Below are 16992 nucleotides of genomic sequence, written 5' to 3'. Positions count from 1 at the left end.
AACCCTCTATAGTCTATTATGTTTTGTAGATACTCCGTAGTCCTTGATATTCCACCATAGTTCTTCGGTGCGTACATTCCGTGTATTCAAGGCGGTGTGTTAATCAACTAATAGGAACACCGGAACAGTCCATCTCCACCGAAGCTCCGGCAAAAACCCCAAAGTCATCACGATTTCATCAGATCCTCTAGAAACTCTCCAACCTCCAATTGGATATCCTGCAATCCTCAAATACTCCCACCATCATAACCTAAAAATGGCGCATTCAAAGCGCAACACTTCCCTCCCACACTTCACCTCATACGAAAGGGGTCTACTCCGTTCAACATGGGGCACAAAACGCAGCGTAATCGGCCGCGACTCATTCCTCCCCTTCGCTTCATGCAAATTATGTCTTCAACCCGCCCGGTCACCCGTCGTATCCTGCTCCACGAATGGTGATTTCTTCTGTCGAGAATGCGCCATTAGCGATCTCCTCGCGCAAAGACAAGAAATCAAACGTACGGAGCGGGAGCGAGAAGATGCGAAGAAACGACTTGCAGAGGATGAAGAACGGGTCCTTGAAGAGGCGCGATTGAAGGATTTACATGATTTCGAACTTGTTTCTATGGGCCTTGAAGCGAGGAAGGCTCAGAAAAGTGTCATCGATGGAGGAGGTGGTGCGGGGAGGAAACGGAAGGCGGAAGAAGAAGATGCAATTGCGAAGTTTAAGGCGCGTGAGGTCGAGGTTAATGGGACTAGGAAGAAAGTTTTTGAACTTGATGATAAGGAGATGGAGCGTGTTGCGAGGGAAGAGAGGGAGAGATTGAAGGATGAGCTTAAGAAGCAGAAGGTTGGTTTCTTTGTTCTACCCTATGCCCCGTGGATGCGCGGGAGTACTCGAGGGCAAGGTGGGATAAAGCTAACAGGGATCAGTCTGAGTCGAGTAAATCGGCATTACCGTCATTCTGGGTTCCATCATTAACACCGAATACCGATGCCAATGAAATTGCTGCTAATAAAGCGGTTAAATTGGCGCCTATCTGTCCAGGGTCCTCTGAGAAACATCAACATACTTATTCACTGAAGTCATTGATCGAAGTGCATTTTACGGAGGAAAAAGCTGCCGATGGAACGATTGCTCGAGTTTGTCCTAGTTGCAAAAAGAATCTTAGTAATGGGTTAAAAGCCATGCGTGAGTATAAACTTCCATCAGTTATATAAATCCGTGAGAAGTCTTCGAACTAACGTTTCTTTTCTACGCTGATAGTCACAAAGCCGTGCGGTCATGTTATCTGTCAGCCGTGCGTAAATAAGTTTATGACTCCGCACGAAGTTATCGATCCTCATGCCTCGAAGGAAGAGCAGGAACAACACGGGCTGGTCCTGTGTTATGTTTGCGAGACGGATGTGACGCCTCGTGCGTTGGGCTCCGAAAAGGAGAAAGGCGGAGATGGAGGTGCGGATGCTAGTGGAAGTAAGAAGAAGTCTAAGAAGAAAGACAAGGAAAAGGATTCTGTTCGACCTGGCTTGGTTGAGGTCAGTTCGGAGGGGACTGGGTTTGCTGGCGGTGGTGGGAATGTGGCTACTAAGACTGGCGTTGCCTTCCAGTGTTGAGTAGATCTTGTGGATAAATGTGCCAACATTTATCATATAAGGTTATATTAATGTGTGTACATATTGACAATGGCGACTCATGAAGGTAGTGGTTATACACTGGCAGTAGTTCCCCATGTCTCTCATTTCAATGGCATCATTCTTTAATGTAGCAGAGTACGGAGTACTCTGCTTGCGTGGTCGAGATGGATTTAGCCCTAATTTATAGTAACAATTGAGCGGCCCATATTGACTAGCCAATCCACCACTAGTGCTAGCAATAAATTGGACGTACACTAGGGACCCACCGTCAGCTGAGAATTCAAATGGAATTATTTATCAGTCGAACGAAATTGAGAAATCCTAAGAAGATCATCTCTTTTTCCATGGGTCAAGGCGTGGATCTGCAGTGACAGCAATGAGTATTGCGGACGACGGAGACGGACTTCAGCAACATAATGGAGATATCACGATATCAATGGAGAAGAAAGTATTAAATTGAAACATAGATAGACTGGAGTATATTTCCATTCTCAGCAATCCCCTTTTTTACCCTCTTAACTCTCGTTATTCTCTCTCTTGCTCAAGTGCATACCGCGTAACCCGCGGTGGCTGCATGCGGGCAGAGTGAGGACCTTGAGAGAGTGCAAGAAAGTCCGATGATTGGGGGGAAAAAGGACTGAAGAGACTCCTCAAATTGAATCTCTCCCTTTTCATCTGTTTATCTCCAATAATACCCTATTGGTTTCATTCATATTCTTTTATTACTCTACTGCTTCATCATTTTTATAGTTCGATCTATCAAGGCGACTGCGCTGACCGCCAACTGACATCATTTCTCGTTCTGCCTTCTTCGCTTCTTCGTCGTCCTTCTGCTGCTGCTGCTGCTGCTGCTGCTTCTTCATCATCTTTTCCCACTCGCTTTAAGCTATGGCTGCCAACGATCTGCGAGGATGGATCATGAGCGGTGTCTCTGGCGTCGGTGAGTGTTTTTTCCTATCATCTATCATAACCTGTCACTAATCAAATGCTTTTCTCCACAGCTTGCGTCCTCGGATCGGCTGTCATTTGCGTGGATTTGGTACTGCGGCGGGTCTCTCACCACAAGAGTTTCCAAATCGCCAACAGCAATAATTTCCTGTCGGCGTCATTATGCCTCAGTGCTGGTGTTATGGTGAGTCTAGCATGTTTGAGTTCATACTATCGGGTATACTCCAAAAGGCTAACCAGCTCCACCAGCTCTTCACCTCATTGTATAGCATGTTACCCACCTCCCAGGACTATCTCACACGCGCCGGCTTCTCTCCTTCTGCCTCGGCTTATATTTTGATCGGGCTCTTTCTAGGAGGCGTAGTCGTCATCCGCATACTCTCCGGTTTTATTCATCGCTTCATTCCCTCACATGTGGTGGATTGTGCACATAGCCATGGTGGCGCGGAAATGGAAATGGACCCCGAACGCGGCGAGTCTCAATCTGGCGGAGGCGATCACCATGACCAACATAATAACCATACCAACACACATAATCATAAAATGAATGGGAATACTGAGCGAACGCCTCTATTACGTCCTCCCAATCGCTCGCATTCCTTCAAATCTACCCCGGCTATCCTCCAACGTACCGCAGTGGGCTCGCACTCTGTCAAGCGGGAATCGTTGCAGGCTATGCTCACACGTCGGATCACTTCGCTTGTGGGTAGTCCCAAGCCCCGATGTGACGAGAATGGACCTTGTTATGGTTTCTCCCAGACATGCGGACGCGAGTGCACCAAGGTATTCTCCCCAGAGATGGGCCCGGCGTCTGCGTCTGCCGATACAGACGGCATTACGTACCCGGCGCCGGCGCCACCACATCGAAGCATTAGTGTCCAGAACACAAATGTCACGGAATCGGCCCCCGATGATTTTGTAACGACATCAGATACGGGGTATTACGATGCGATTGCTTCTCAACATGCACTCCACCATACTGCCGGCACTTGCTCCTCGTCTCCTCACCATAAACCCCATTCTGAACATACTTTCCACGTCGATATAGACGCCCACTCCGATCATGACCATGCAGGTATACATGAAGATCCAAATTCTGATATCGCAAAAATGGCCGGTGATAGTACACACCACCATCACGTTCCGCAGAATGCCTTCTTGTCCATCGGTCTTCAAACTGTCGTCGCCATTGCTCTGCACAAACTTCCAGAAGGATTTATTACATACGCCACAAATCACGCCAGTCCAACTCTTGGGTTAACTGTCTTCCTAGCTCTATTCATCCACAATATTGTGGAAGGTTTTGCTATGGCACTTCCCCTATACCTTGCCCTAAACTCGCGCTTGAAAGCCATGTTCTGGTCCAGCTTGCTCGGTGGAATAAGCCAGCCCCTCGGAGCTGGTATTGCTGCACTGTGGATATGGGGATCTGGTCGCAGCAGCCATGACGCTCATGGGCCGTCTTGGGGAGTTTACGGTGGAATGTTCGCTGTCACTGCCGGTGTCATGACATCTGTCGCCTTGTCGCTTTTCAGTGAGGGTCTCGGCTTGACACACCACCGCAGTATGGGAATCGGGTTTGCTGTAGCAGGTATGGGGTTGATGGGTGTCAGTTTTGCTTTGACTGCCTAAAGATATTCCGATTGACGACATTCTGTTCGCATCTTCAGCTTGGCGCTGCACATTGCATAAAAATGAAGAATGGCGGTTGGCGTTTACCTTGGCTTTACTACATGATTATGGAGTTGCAGAAGTGCATGCATTATTCCCTTTCTTGTCAATCTTTACGAAGCAACAGAGTCCTGGCGTTGTTATATGGACCAGGCCAATGCCTCTTCAACTTGCTGTGTATAGTTCTTGTTGATAACCCATTGAACGAATTATGATTATCTTTCCCCTACGATCAAATATTTACCAATCCATCCTTAGACTTTGTTCCATGGGAGATATCTAGAAGGTCTATGAAAAATACTACAGTTGGATAAACAGTGTATTTCTTGAAATAGTAGCATTGACTGAACTCATATTATGGAGATATCATGACAATCTGATCTCCGACGACATTGTTATACAAAACACAAATTCCAAAACATCACTATTATCTCCCGACATAAACATGCACTCGACAAGACCCATAGTCTACAGTGCCTGAACCGAAATTCTCCTCACATGGCCATTTCCAGTCACGATTCCAGCTCCACTCGACTCCCGCAGATGATTCTGATGCATCTGGCCTTCGTCTTCAAGATCTTCAACATCAATACTAAAGCGCCTAGGCTTCGACCAAACGCCAAACTGCTCTCCGCCATTCGCTTCACTAACCCTCCTCATCTGCTCAGACTTTAGTCCAAAGCGATCAGTCACCTGAGACATCAGCTCTGCATGTGCAGCAGCCCTGCTGGTACTCTGGGAAGTACCCAAGCGCGACTGGGCACGGCGAAGCAGTTCCATGTGCTGGATTGCCGTGTCCGCTGCGTGGGGATGATTCTTTGCATCGGCGTCACCGAGTAAATTGTACAAGACGCCTTCGTGGAGTGTGGCTGCAGACTGGTGATCGTTCGAAGCAGTGTATAGACCAGAGAGAAGTTTGGTCATTTCTAAAGTGACGGGATCATAGCTTCCCCAAACCTGACGCAGGTTATAGCAGATATCGCGGCATAATTGGATAGCTGAGTCCACTGCTCCACGGCAGAATCGTGTCTCGACTAGACGACGGCCAATCCAGACCACGACATCTGGTGTCCATGTTCGTTGAACGATCCTGGACGTCCAAAGGGAATTTAAGATTCCCTCTAGGTCTTCGAACATTTCGTATTCGCCCAGTAAGGTGATGATGTCGTTGAGCTGGGTGAATGGGAGATCGACGATCTCAAGACCGAGTGATTTCGAAGCTTCCATGAGCTCTTGTAGGAGGAGCTTCGATTTCATGGACATTTCATTATACATCTTTGTGTTCTGACAGCGTGTTGCCTTGTGACCGCTCAAGTACAGACATAGTTGTGTGGCAGTGAGGATGCTGTCGTAGCTATTGAGACCATCGGTGAGATGCAGGAATGAGTGAAGGACCCCAGTAACATCGCTGGCATCTCTGAATTGAGACTCGTTGCAAAGATCTCGAACAAGACTAGTGGTTATAGTCAAGATGTTCTTGGTATAATCTTCATTATGCACCTCGCGAAGACAGATGCCATAGAACTGCTTGATGATAGGTCTTTCAGAGACCTTCGTGGCTGATAGAGTAGAGCAGAAGTAATCGTATAACTTGGTATTTGTACTCTTCGCAGCAAGAGTGCGGTTTTGCTGAATCTGCAGACGAGCCAGACGATCTCCAGCGATAAGCGTTGGCACAAAATCATGTCCAGAGAGATTCTTGGTGAATGCCTGCTGAGTCTGCATTTCACGAGCCATTTCACTCATGATCTGGTCGTAGCTAGCACGTCGACCGAATGCCTCCTCGAATGCTGCTACGAATACGGCATCCCGACGGTCTCCCAGGGCCATTGCGGAAGTATCGAATCCATCGACAACGCGGTGACGCAGTTCATCTAGAACAGTATTGCCGCCTTCAATAAATCCACATTCCAGATAGATTGCGGCGATCTTGCGAGCCCAGTCGGCCATCATGTCGGTCTCTCCGCCTGCGTGCAGAACATCCGTCACGTAAGTGTGAAGCAGGGCATTACCCTGCTGCACGGAGGTGGGAGTTCCCTGGCGCGAGTGGGCGAGAGCAAGCTCGCGTAGCCAAGATAAAGTGGTTGTAGAGAAGAATCCTTGCGTTTTCTTAGCCAGTTGGAATTCCTCGGTATACAAAGAACGGGCTTCACTGGTAGAATCACGCTTGCGAACGAAGAGCTGGGCTAATTTGTGCTTCAACGTGATAGGTAGAGGCTGTGTCATTTGGTCGAGGCCCTTAGCAGACTGGGATGTAGGAATCCAGTCGCTTGTTTGCAATGGCTTCTTGTAAAGCGAAATTGCCTCGTCTATGTACGAGTCATTCGACTCGCACAATTCGGCGAAGAGTAAGGTTGCGCTGAGAGTCTTTTGATGTGTTGGGCCGTATACCGTTTGACAGGTCATCACGTATTCTGATGCAACCTTGTAGCGCTCAGAGAAGTCGCTGGTTGTAGTGTGCGTTGTCAGGATTGCCATGTATCCCAGGTAAGTCTTCTCGATCAGCTTCTCTGTTTGCATTCTGTCGGAGACGCTCATTTGTTCATGCATGACAAGAGTAGGCCACACGTGTCGGTAAATATCAAGAGCAGATTCCCATTGCAGTTCCTGCTCATACAGAACGATAAGAGCAAGAGCTGCTTCCATTCCTTCGGCTGCTATGGTGCTACCGCGCACAGTTGACTTGTAGATGCGCTGGTAAGTGCTCTTTGCCTCGTGGCTCATTTCTAAGCGTTGAGCCAAGGCAGCTTCCAAGTACAGATTCTCAATAGTGTGCTTGTGGGTCTCGCCCAGGCGAGTGGTCAGGAAATTGCTGACTGAATGGAGTAGAGCCAAGGCCTTTGTGAACTGGAAGGTCGTCTCGTAGAATTCAACAATAGCCTTCGCAACTGCAAGGACCGAGGGGACTGGGACTCTATCAGAGGCAACGAGTGATCCAAAGGCATTCTCGTAAACTATGGTTGCTTGGTCCAGGTGAAGCTTGCGGAAATGGCAGTAAGCCAGAACTAACGCAAGGTCAGCCACAGGGGGCGCCAGCTCAGTCGTGAACTTCTTGTGTGATCCAGTCTGTTCCACAGTGGGCCAAATATGCTGCAAGACAGCCTTGGAGCATTCGCTGGCTTCAGACCAATCATGCTCGCGCACGTAGATGCTTGAAAGATTGTGGCAGAGAATCAGAGTGGATACAGAGATATTGCTGGGGGACGAAGTGATCGAGTCCAACAGCTCAATCATTACCTTGCGGTCACGAGTATGCAGAGATGTACTGTCCTCAATAGACACAGTATTTGCCATGCTTTCGGCCAATGACAAAGCAAGATTAGTAGCTTCAGGGGTGTACTCCTGGTTGAACTCTTTATAATAGTTCCACATCAAGATGGACAAAGATCGGTCGAGACTGTACATGTGCATCTCACGAGTCTCTGCACGAAGTAATTGTACACGCTGCAGCATCTCTTGAGAATGGACACCAGTAACCTCTAGATCGGCCACTAACTCGCGAATGATGACCTCAGCCTCATCATTTCGACCCTGGCGACGCAGGAATTGGTAATAAACGAGGGCAACATTGGCTTTCTTGTCCATCATGTCGACGGAATCGATATCACGGGAATTCAGACCAGCCCAAAGATTTGAAAGTACACCTTGAGCGTGGGCCTTCTCACCCTGATCCTCGTAGAGTTGAGCCATGTATAGCGAATACTTGATGCGGCGCTCATCTGTAACCTCCATGGTCCGAAGCACGTTATCGTACTTGGTGCGCGCAATGTCTCGACTCATCTCGTCACTTCCAGTGGTGGAGAATTGACCCGTCAAGAAATCTGCGGTCTCAGAAGACTGTCGAGAGCTGGATCCATATTTCTGGAGTATCTGCTGATAGAATTCCTTGGAGATAAGAAGAGCAGACTGGTTGTCGTTACGTGATTTGTACGTCCCGACAATCATTCCGAGGTACTTCAATCTTTGATTGAATTCAACACCAGTGATTTCTGAATCCGTCAGGATCAGGTACTTCATGATGTCCTCCTGTTGAGTTGTCATGGTTCCGCTCTCGGCAAACGACTGTGTCATCATCTCTGCACAAGCCAAGGTGATACTGTCAGACTGTCCCAGGAGTTCCTGGCTGAGTCTCCATGCATCGTAGCAGTGCTCCTCGGAGTGGCTAGCATGTGCAAGCTTGGAAACTCGAGCACTCAGTAGCAAGCTTTGTAGCAAAGCCATTGATTTCTCACCGAGGACCAGGCGACGAATATCAGTCGAGAGGCGATACAGCTCAACGACACTGGATCGAGTGAATTGCGACTCTTTGCATGTCAATTCGAGCCGGGCAAAAAGCACCGTGACCGGAAGAAGTTTCTTGAAATTCACAGTAAATTGGAATTCGCCTTCGTCAGTCACCAAAGCAGAGGAGAGGAGATGAGACAGCCAATAGCGTGCGGTATACTCGAGTACAGCATATTTGTCGAACAGACGATTGCGCTCCTCCATGCTCAGCTTGTCCATGGATATTTCACTCTCTTCACGAACGCTCAGCTGGACCCAAGCAAGGCATCTTGTAAGAAGATCGTAATGAGCTTCTTTGAGACTGAGTGGTGATTTGACATTCGAGGCTCTGGCCATTTTAATGACATGGTCACGGATACATGTGTGAGCGAAGGACACGACTCCATCACGAGTCATTACAAGAGGTCTGAGTGCGGCAGACCATCCAGAGTCTCTTTGAGACGCACGAGATACAAAGCTAGGCCCTGTTGCATCAACGGACAAAAGCTGTTCAACTTCCTCTACCAGCAGAGGTCGTTCTGCAGCAGCGAGCCATGACATGATTGACTTTGTTTCGATCTGGCTGAGATCCAGATTCTTCATGTGGAAGTCCAGAATCTCAGGCATGGACTGAGGCAAGCTTTGAATAGATGAAATTGACTGGCCCAGACTTCTCTGCTGAACAACATGTGCAACTGCCATTTCTGCCCAGCTGAATGAACCATTGGAGCGATTGACGATGGTTGACACGGCAGACTCAAGCTGGCCCTTCTTCGAACCTTCAAAGTGGGATCCAGAGGACAGGAGCTTGGTGACATATGTCGACAGGTCAGCACGGGTCTGGGCACTTTGGATGGTGAACTGTCCAATATTCCTGGTGCTGAGCTTTGAGCTGAGAGGACGACTGAAAGCAATCATCTTTGATCCAGAAGTCTGCTCTTCGAGAACCATCTCGAATTTCTCCAGGAAGGCAATAGCATCGCTATCTCCGCCTTTGATCTGATCGAGACCGTCAATGACGAACATGTACTGGATGATAGAGCCCAATCCAGCACGAATGCCCCTCCAAAGGCTCTCCTCGACTTCGTAGTCACCGGCACCATCCATGGCCAATTGAGCGGCATGGGCAACTTGAACGAGTATCGCTTCCTGGGTTTGTGTATCACTGACACAGTGGTCCAGCATTTGATGCAAGATGCCTTTCAGAATGCGCAGAGGAAGTGTAGCGACCGGAATATCGGCACCTGGTTCAAATTAGCGATCTGTAAACAAATTTTTGTCTCGGGGAATTCGGGAGACTCACGGATAGTATAAGGAATGATATTCCAGCTTTCATGCTCCGCCGATTCTTGCAATCGCTCCACAGTCCATTGTGCCATGGCACTCTTACCCGCGCCAGGTCCACCGGTCATGACCAAGAGGGGTGATTTTCCAACGGTGAAATCATAAAGAGCGTTGTTGAACCATTCAAAGGATCCTTCAACCAGAGAGTGACTACGAGAATCGAGAATGAATTGCAAAGGACGATCCTGTACTCCCAGGAACTGTCGAAGGCTTCCAAGCTCCGCACTTGAATAGATTAACGGGCTTGTTTTGACGACCTTGGAAGTAGCAGATTCGACGATGGCATTCCAATGGGTTGAGTAGCGTCGAGCGTAGATCACGAAGCCTGAGTCCACATTGTGGCTGGTGACATGCTCGGATTCCTTACTTTTAAAGCCTTCGATACAACTAGATGAAGTGGTACAGACCATCTCGAGAAGATCTGCGAAAGCTGCTGCTGCTTCTGGCTGAAGCTCAGGAGATGACTTGTAAGCAGACTCGTATTGAAGCAACAGGTGAATTCCCACAGCAACGCGACCATATCTGCCGAAGACACTCTCGAAGAGATCGGTGTTGTCAATATCGGACTGCGAATTCTGTTAGCTCAATTTCTGCTGTCTATCATTGCAGGGTGTCTCACCTCCAGAAGTAAAATCAGGAATCCCCAAATCATCTTCGCTGCTTCGTTGGCACCAGGAGCAAATGTTCCGACGGATTCACGGAGAGCATCAACGGCATATGCTAGACGAGAAGCCCATCTGAGACTGCAGTCCAGTCTGCTTCCATCCCGCGGCATCCAACGTAGACGCTCGGCAGCCACAGCGTCGAAGAAAGCATCGACTGTGGGACTTCGCTGAAGAATCTCATTTGCAGAGAGACCCAGTTGAGTCTTGGATTTCTGGTTTACAGCCTGGACCTTCTCTTGCAAGACGGTGACACGGTAGCCACCTCCACTCAGGTTCTGGACGACACGAGTTGAAGAAGCACCGGTAGTAGAGTCACCAGTGGTAGCACTGGTGACTACTCCTCCTCGACTTGCTGCACCTTGATTCAGGCCTTTCTGGCTAAGACCTTTGTTGTTGAGGGCAGCTCCAGAAGTTCCAATAGCTCGCGAATCTTCGGATCCGGACATTGCAGCCAGTCCTCCCATGGTGATACCGCCATGCTTCGAGAAGTTTTGACTCTTCTGTCCGAAGGCCGCCGTGTCGGATGTGCTTGGACCCAGCGCTCCCCCTTTGTTGATGCGTTGAATCGGGGTAGTTTGGCTGATCTGGCCTTTGTGATTTTGCTTCGAGGCCATTGAAGCCTTCTGGGCAGCGGCAGCACTCGCGGCATTGCTACTACTCTTAGAGGATGAGGTCTGACCTGCGCTCTTTTGCGACAGACCCTGGCCAACCCTCTTGGTAGCGCTCTGCCCAGCGGTTTCATAACTGAAAACATCGTCATCAATGCCTGCCTGAGTACTAAGCTCTTTTTCAAGGGATTCGTCACCACCAAAATTTCCACCGGCACTACTGCCTTGTCCTGCGAGTCCAACTATAGGAAGTGCAGATTGTCCCTGACTAGACTTGGTTTGATCACCAGTTGATTTGGTTTTCTGACTACCGCCTCCCCAAGTATGACTGAACCTTTCTTTGGCTTGATTCAAGAATCCCTGGTTTGAAGAGGACTTCTCTTTGCTCTTGCTTGCATCATGCACGTGGTACGCTTTGTCTTTGGCGGCTACATCCTGCATATCCGAGGTGGAGCTCGCCACTTTCTGGGTAGGACTGACTCCTGCGGCTTCATTTTTATTTGATATATCGCGAGATGTATCAAGAGCTTGCGTCTCTTGTTTCAAGCTCTGATCCTTGAGCTGATCAGTTCGGTCCTTGTTCGCCTGGTCGGTAGTGCTGCTCTTCGTGGCACTGGCTTTGGTAGGATATTGCTTGGTTGAGCCGGTCTGAGCCCCGACAAGTCCACCTTGTGAGGAAAGCCCTTGAGTTTGCTCCCGGGTTTGTTCTTGTGGTTGAGTTGTTTTCATTTTATTTTGACTCAAGCCGCCTTGAGCACTACTTCCTGCTCCTCTCGACCCTGTATTACCCGTGGATCTCTGGTCTCCAGGTCCTGGGAAGATAGGTCCCTTTTTTATATCGTCGTTGGGCTCCGGTGGTCCTACTGATACACTGCCGAACATACGGCGCCCAACATTTTCAATACTTCCTCTGTTGGCATTCTCGTTCTTCATTTCATTACTTCCGAGGGCTGTGGCGGCATCTCCTTGGCTTGTAGCTTTCTGGGCATGGCTTTCCTTTCCTGCCAAGTCCTTGTCACCCTTAAAATTTCCTCCCATAGCTTGATCTTTCACTTGCTCTCCCTTGTCGAGAGCTTGCTGGCCAATGCCACTTTGATCGGTGCCCTCCTTGCTCGCAGTTTCTTTCGAGCCGCCGCCCAGAGACATACGTTTGCTGAGTCTCCTAGCAACGCGAGAGCCAATTTTTTCTGCGTGTTGCTGACCTTCGGTTTCGATTTGCTTGGAAGACATAATGGCGTTTAATATTAAAACGGGTTGAGAATAAGTTCAAAAAGTTATCAATACTAAATTCGTGATCGTAAAAGACTAGTGGTAGAAAATATTGTCGTATAATCGTCGAGTTCAATTGTCATGAGTATAGAGAAAGAAAACAAAATAGCAAGCTATCCAGATATCCGCACAATTAATAGCCAAATAAACCAGTTCTCGATCTTGCATCATGGGCTCAAGTTCAGAGAAGCCGAGAGGAGTCTTTGCATTTCCATAGGTCAATTCATTCGGCACAGGACATCTACGCTATGCTTCAAAGCTGTTTCCAAGGACCGCATGCGGAGGGATGAAGTAATATGGAGCTCAATTCCATCGGTACCGGGATAGTAGTTGAAGTCGATGATGAAGAAGAGCATGGCATCTAGGGGATACTGGTGGGTCTTGTGACCAGGTGATTTCTTTGTGTACGAATTAGCTCTTAGAATTTAACACAGTGTTTAAAAGTATCGTTGATATCCAGTTCAGAACAGCTTATTGAGACTAATTAGTTAAACTGATAGAGTTCCATTTTAGAAAGTCTTATCGGCTGCAATAAATTCTCACGGTCGATCGTGGCTAGAACATGAATTTTAGCCCACTCTGTGACTTTGCACAGTTGTTCTCGTATGAGGCATGTGAAAAATAAATACTCCAATATCAATGACGAATGTGGATTCCTTTCAATTGCATGAGTGCCCAGCTATAGCTGTTAACTATGGGGAATAATAGCACGCTTTTTACACACTTGCTACTCCACAGTGGCCGGGCCGTGACGTAAAGACTCGAACTCCCACGATGCGAGTCGGATACTCGTGGAGTTGCTCTATGAGTGGATGCTGGGGTGTTAGTCATTCTTTTCTGGACCTCCAATAACTTTAATTATATCCAGAATAACGAACAGATTTAATCGGAGCTTAGATCGAACCCGTGGTTGATCAAAGTTACTGTAGCCGTGAGGTCATTTCCCCAGTTTCTAAAAGGAACATCCATCATATCCGATTGTCCCGACAATTTTATGAGATCATTTGTCTTCTTCTGCCGTACGAGCTGACTACCGTTCTACAATATGCGGGCACATCCGTTAAACCCATGGATATTGGGGCCGTTATGTCATGACATTCCTCGGCTAGAAGAATGTACAAACCACGCGATGTCGGACAGAACTTGTTTGACTCTATCACAGCCCTGTCTTGGGTTTAACCGCCAGATAAGATGAATAGTAGTAGCTAGCAGTAAATACATTGATTTATCCAGTGAAGATCCTTTTGCCTCTCTGCTTCTCCGTATGGTTCAAATTACGAATAGTCCTACTAGTGAGACGCTAATCAATGGTTCCTTGAAAAGTCTTTGGAATGTGGTATCATGAAGAGATACTATAGCGTGAGACATGGATTAAATTCCAATATAATTTCAGACCAGTCATCTCAGTTGAAGCCCAGCTAGCATGCATTATGATTTGACGGTTTTTATTTAGGGCTGAAATCTGGAAGTGCTTCGCCCTGGTGATTCTGATCAATTTCATGCAATCTGGGGACCAGCGAAAATATTAAAGCCATTCTATTCAAAGGATTCTGGTTGTGTCTTAAGGTTTAGAATCTGACATGGTTGTACGCTACATCCTTCCATCTGAGAAATCATGTTCGTATATGTAGCACACGCCCTTACTAGCCGCCTGGATGTTCCTTTAAATGACACTAGTCCCAGTATTCAATAGAACACCCAGGTACCCATATACGATAACAAAGCCTCTCTTTCCTTAAAATGGAGCCAGCGACACATCTAGCTTCATGTTCCTATCTCTAGGCGCGAGGCTGACAAGTAGCCATCTGCACAGCCACTTCGCTGGGCGCTTATGCATCTCCTAGTGAGTACAGCCTTAATCGTACCCCACACACGTCTCATTCATCAACAATTGGAAAAGCACCATCAGCTCACTTTCCCTTCGTCTCTTCTTCGCCTCGGGTATTCTTCTAGGTCAGCAACGCGGTCAACATGCAACCTGCTCTCCCTGACCTAGTCGCAGATACAAGGTTTCGAGTCGAATTCGGGGATGGCTCTATTCAACGTTTCACATTCAGGTCAAGCACGTTGAATGGCAAATATGTGCGAAGAGAAGAGAAAGCAGATGAATGGAAAGGGGAGAAAGAGCTCGGTCGAGGGACTTATGGGAGTGTTTGGTTACATCGATGCCTCACGAGCGAAGGTCCCGCCGAGCTGCAAGCTGTGAAGAAGGTCAACAAACGATCACTTTCCAACGCAGGTATCAGTTATGTCAAAGAGTTAGAGACGATAGCAAAGTTTTCTCAAGCAAAGGTTAGATCATAATAAACCATCTAAGTTCTTGCCCACCGGTGCTGATGTCAATATTAGTATCGTGGTCTCTTCGTGGAGTATTATGGGTGGTACGAGAATGACAATTCTGTGTTCATCGCAATGGAATATATTCAAAACGGCGACCTTGCCTCTTACTTGAAGGCTCCTCTCCCAGAACATCAAGCGAGGGAGATTGCATTTCAAGTTGCAGAGGGTCTTGAGAATCTCCATGAGAACAAGTATGTTCATCGAGATATTAAACCTGAGGTTAGCAACAAGCCATTTTCAAATTATTGTTTGCTCGATTTTGAGATACTAAATCCAGCAGAATATATTTGTCGTCCAAGGGTCTCCTGACTGGTCCGTCAAGATTGGCGATTTTGGTTTCAGCAAGCGCATGACGGAGGGAAGTTATCTACAATCTCGAGTCGGTACAGAGCTTTATCTTGCACCCGAAGTTAAGGACATATTCCCCCCAGAGATGGAGGGGACGAGTGCTACATTCAGCTTTTCTGAGAAGATTGATATCTGGTCTCTCGGAATCTTAACCTTTTACATGGTTTTTCACGAGCACCCATTCACATTCAAGAAACCACGTGAATTGCGCAAGTATATCGACGGAGGTCCGTTTCCATTTCCTACCTCTTCTCCACAGCAGATAAGTCAAGATTGTGTCAACTTCATTTCGTCGACTCTAGCTCGAGCTGCTTCAGAGAGGCTATCTGCGCATGATGCTCTCGATAGCGACTGGATGAAACAACGATCCTCTGAAATCAGCTCTGGATTGAATGATCTAAAGATTACCACGGATTCACCGTCCATATCAAGTGATAGCAGCTCCCAGGATGAGAGGGACTCTCCGCCACCTAGGAAGCCTGCGAAAGAACCCTCTCATAAAGCAAATCTAGAATTGCCTTCTAAAAGGGCAGCACCACAGAAAAGAAATTCCGCTCTCAAGAATTCAACTTCATCGTGGATACGATCGTTATTCACAACAACCAGCAAGTCTAGATCTGAGGATTCGCCCTCTCCACCACCCCAAAAGTCCACTCGGAAAGAACGTCAAAGATACGATGGCGACCCAGGATTCGAGGCCTCGGATAAATATTTCAAGGCACTTGATCTCATCGGGGCTGACGATCCCGGAGCAGCTGTGCCTCTTCTGCGTGATGCATTATCAACACAACAAGGATTTCTCGGCTACAGACATGACTCCACTCTTGAAACTCATTTTGTTCTTGCGAGGACTATCTTTCAAACGGGTGATTATGAGGAATCAGAAGCTTTATTCATTAGGACAGTGAAATATCGGAAAGATGTTTATGGATCGAATTCTGAGAAAACATTCGAGGCTCTGCAATGGCTCGGTATCGTACAAGATCTACAGCACAAATGCGAAGAGGCTCTTGTTGCGTTCAAAGAAGCGCTTAAGGGACGAGAGATTCTACATGGACCAGAGCACCCTTTTACCTGTGAAGCGCTCAAGCAGGTTGGCAGGACATTGTTGAACCTCGAAAGGCCCATTGAAGCTGAAAAAATCTTTTTACGGCTTATTAAGATCCAACAAAATACTCTTGGTCGAACTCATAAAGATACCCTTGAAACTTTGCGAAGACTGGCCAGTTCATATTATCGTCAAGGTAGATTCGACGACGCCCTTGCCGCATATGCCCGACTACTGAAGAGACAAGGAGGCGCTCGCAAATCCAGAAATCCAGAAATACTAGACTGTATGCAATGGATGGGAATACTGTACTACAAACTCTCAGATTTCGGCAATGCTGAAAATATTCTTCGCATGACAGCAGCCGGTCATCGGGAAGCATTTGGGCTGGGTCATGAGGAAACTCTCAGGTCATTGTGGTGGCTAGCCATTAGCCTCAATTCACAGAAGAAATATGATGACGAAATCGAGGTCAGGAAAAGCATTGTCGGCGGAAAAGCGAAGCTTTTGGGGGAAACCCATGCAGAAACATTTAAAGCAAGCGACGAGCTCGAGGCTGTATATGAGAAAGCAAGAAAGAGGTAAAGAAGCCATTAGAATATTGATGATATTCAATTAACTTAATTAAAATCGATTTATATCCTATACCCCTACACCCTATCAAAATTAATATCGAGTTGTATATTGCAGTCTGTGTTGTGCCGCCCCCATATCGCCAAGCCATTATGCCATCGCGATACGAGGCTCCAAAAATAGCACTTTTCACTTGAAGAGGCTATATGTCGCGTGGGCAACCTTCCAGGTCCGTAGGAACATCTCACTAGAACATACTTGACAGGTCTTAACCCAGATGAGATATGATCATCATCGT

The 16992-nt window shown here is 47.5% G+C and overlaps 4 protein-coding genes across 4 annotated transcripts; 3 read left to right on the top strand and 1 right to left on the bottom strand.

Annotated features, from left to right (window-relative positions):
* Positions 1 to 256: 256 nt before the first annotated feature.
* Positions 257 to 1596, top strand: N7469_003869 (putative RING finger domain protein; the record flags this gene model as incomplete). The annotated part of the gene is made up of 3 exons (XM_056642789.1): positions 257 to 832; positions 916 to 1174; positions 1250 to 1596. 3 exons carry the CDS (start codon positions 257 to 259, stop codon positions 1594 to 1596), a joined length of 1182 nt encoding a protein of 393 aa, XP_056502201.1.
* Positions 1597 to 2505: 909 nt separating this feature from the next.
* Positions 2506 to 4197, top strand: N7469_003868 (Zn(2+) transporter ZRT3; the record flags this gene model as incomplete). The annotated part of the gene is made up of 3 exons (XM_056642788.1): positions 2506 to 2557; positions 2619 to 2749; positions 2815 to 4197. 3 exons carry the CDS (start codon positions 2506 to 2508, stop codon positions 4195 to 4197), a joined length of 1566 nt encoding a protein of 521 aa, XP_056502200.1.
* A 507-nt stretch (positions 4198 to 4704) lies between these two features.
* Positions 4705 to 12346, bottom strand: N7469_003867 (tetratricopeptide repeat protein; the record flags this gene model as incomplete). The annotated part of the gene is made up of 3 exons (XM_056642787.1): positions 4705 to 9743; positions 9803 to 10409; positions 10463 to 12346. 3 exons carry the CDS (start codon positions 12344 to 12346, stop codon positions 4705 to 4707), a joined length of 7530 nt encoding a protein of 2509 aa, XP_056502199.1.
* Positions 12347 to 14356: 2010 nt separating this feature from the next.
* N7469_003866 (serine/threonine-protein kinase) lies at positions 14357 to 16706 on the top strand (the record flags this gene model as incomplete). The annotated part of the gene is made up of 3 exons (XM_056642786.1): positions 14357 to 14677; positions 14735 to 14944; positions 15006 to 16706. The coding sequence occupies 3 exons, from the start codon at positions 14357 to 14359 to the stop codon at positions 16704 to 16706; spliced, it is 2232 nt and encodes a 743-aa protein (XP_056502198.1).
* Between the last annotated feature and the right edge of the window lie 286 nt (positions 16707 to 16992).

The sequence above is a fragment of the Penicillium citrinum genome (assembly GCF_028827155.1).
Source record: "Penicillium citrinum strain IBT 23319 chromosome Unknown utg000003l:1.0-4596430.0:1.0-4598250.0, whole genome shotgun sequence".
In the NCBI taxonomy this organism is placed as follows: Eukaryota; Fungi; Ascomycota; class Eurotiomycetes; order Eurotiales; family Aspergillaceae; genus Penicillium; species Penicillium citrinum.
The sequence above is the reverse complement of the archived record's forward strand: the minus strand, read 5'-3'. Positions and strand labels throughout refer to the sequence as shown.